We start from the raw sequence: 2,280 nt of genomic DNA, 5'->3' as shown, positions 1-2,280 counted from the left end.
CTTCCTTGACCAAAAGGTAATCCTGTTCCGACCATTCAAGTTTCTACGGCTAATTGCAACTTACAACTTGAGTGGGCAACCCTAACCCTACAACGGATTACTTATCGTATCGCGACTATCGGTCGACGGGCCTCCGGGTGACGTAGGACGGTGGCTGGGAAATAAACTTCATTAGTAACGCGGTTCGACCTAACAACAGTTCTCGATTGTGGCCGGCCTGTACTCTGCCACCTCCTATGCTATCCCTGCTTACCCGTGTACGTGTGCAAATGTGATAATCAAGTAGGATATTAGGTTTGCACTAGTTGATCGCAAGGAGAACTAAAATTAATCGAATTGCGCACACGCGGAGTGCTTGTACTGAAGTCCTTTTCAATACACCAATGTCTACTTCTTCTCTTCAGAGCTGTTTATGCTGCGCTTCCGTGGACCCTCTTCTCCGGTGACAGTTCAGCGTGAGTTGGGGATCGTCTGGAGCACACGTTACGTTCTGCTTGGTTACAGCGGTTTGCAACATTCCCCCTCCCGTGTGCTTCCGGATCCGTCTTCCGGTCCTGCTGAACGTCCAGGACAGCCAGCTTGGTTGCTGGTCGCTTGAGGACGCCGTCGTTTGTCTGCACCACAGCACGCCGCACTTGCTCGTCTTTTCCTCGATGAACCTCGATGATGCGTCCTCTTTTCCATCCGTTGCGCTTGTTCTCGTCGACTACCAGCACTACGTCACCTACCTCCAGAGGTTTGGTGGGTTGGAACCATTTTGTACGTCTCGTAAGGGTGGGTAGGTACTCCCGTACCCAGCGTTTCCAGAATTGGTCCACCAGATATTGCGTGAGTTTCCAGCTATCCCGTAGAGTAGCGCCCTCGAGTCGCGTCGCCGATCTCGGTTGAACTATTCCTTGGTTACCGTACAATAGGAAGTGGTTCGGGGTGAGGGCATCTGTCCCTTCGTTGTCGAGTGGAATGTACGTGAGAGGTCGCGAATTCACGATAGCTTCAGCCTCCAGCATAACCGTCTCGAGTACTTCGTCGGTAGGGCGGTGAGGGTGTTTTTCAATCTCCCCCATGGCGGACTTAACAGATCGAACGAGTCTTTCCCAACACCCACCCATGTGTGGGGCCGCTGGGGGGTTGAAGTGCCACGTTGTCCTAGCGTTCGTGAATGTGACGGCGCAGTCCTCGTGAATAGCTTGTATCTGTTGGAGCAATAGTTTGTTCGACCCCTGCGGCTTTATTGCCCACTTCATCGTACACGGGAAAATCCTCATGCAGCATATCTGGAGAACCGGTACCGATTGGGATGAAAAGATTGCACCCGAGCTACACAACATGTGGAGAGACTGGACGGGTTTGTTGAAACGCCTAGGAGAAGTGGAAATTCCACGTTGTTTCTTTGGGGAAGCTGATAGCAAACTTCCTGCAAGTATCCAACTTCATCTCTTCGTCGACGCTAGCGAATTGGCTTACTCGTGCGCAGCCTATCTACGAATTGTCCAAGCTGGAGTCATTCGCTGCGTTTTGGTAGCTGCGAAAACGAAGGTCGCCCCGCTGAAGCCGCTGTCGATCCTTCGTTTAGAACTTCAAGCCGGAGTGATAGGGTGTCGTCTGCTGGAGGCAATCGGTGGAGCGCTGGACCTGCCGATCGAAAGTCGTCACATCTGGACGGATTCAACGACCGTGCTGGCATGGATTACGTCGGACAGCCGTCGTTATCACCCCTACGTGGCATGTAGAGTGGGTGAAATCCTTAACTGTGTCGCAGAATTTCCATTACATGTGGTACTGATTCCGGCAGCTGTAGACGATTCCTCACCAGAAGCAGTGCGTGTCCTTTTAGGCATCCGGAGAGTCGGGCGAGGTTTTCAGCATCTGTATATCCACATGCCATCGTTGTATTATAGAATGTGCTGGAGAAAAATGGCCAGTCTTGAGGATTTCCGTGAAAGTTTGGTAGTTCTCGCGGCATGACTTGACGTGCCGCTAATTGTGCAGCTGTTGGTGGCCTTGCAGGTGTCGGCGCTGGTTGCGGCGCTGGAGCGGGCCATGGTTGTGGGGCCGGATCTGGTGCTGGCTGCGGCGCTGGATCCGGAGCTGGTCCTGGTTGCGGCGCAGGAGCTGGTCCTGGTTGCGGGTTCGGAGCAGGCCATGGCTGCGGGGCCGGAGCCGGTGCTGGCTGTGGCGCTGGTTCCGGAGCTGGTCTTGGTTGCGGCGCAGGAGCTGGTCCTGGTTGCGGGGCCGGCGCAGGCCATGGCTGCGGGGCTGGAGCTGGTGCTGGCTGTGGCG

The 2,280-nt window shown here is 54.5% G+C and overlaps 1 protein-coding gene across 1 annotated transcript; it reads right to left on the bottom strand.

Moving 5' to 3' along the window:
* Positions 1 to 410: 410 nt before the first annotated feature.
* LOC119766061 lies at positions 411 to 1,064 on the bottom strand. The gene has a single exon (XM_038250431.1). It carries the CDS (start codon positions 1,062 to 1,064, stop codon positions 411 to 413), a length of 654 nt encoding a protein of 217 aa, XP_038106359.1.
* Between the last annotated feature and the right edge of the window lie 1,216 nt (positions 1,065 to 2,280).

This window comes from Culex quinquefasciatus, chromosome 2 (assembly GCF_015732765.1).
Source record: "Culex quinquefasciatus strain JHB chromosome 2, VPISU_Cqui_1.0_pri_paternal, whole genome shotgun sequence".
In the NCBI taxonomy this organism is placed as follows: Eukaryota; Metazoa; Arthropoda; class Insecta; order Diptera; family Culicidae; genus Culex; species Culex quinquefasciatus.
This window is presented reverse-complemented; position numbering and strand designations above follow the sequence as displayed.

Coding starts and splice junctions, on each gene's coding strand:
- LOC119766061 (XM_038250431.1), bottom strand. CDS start 1,064: ATGGGGGAGATTGAAAAACACCCTCACCGCCCTACCGACGAAGTACTC.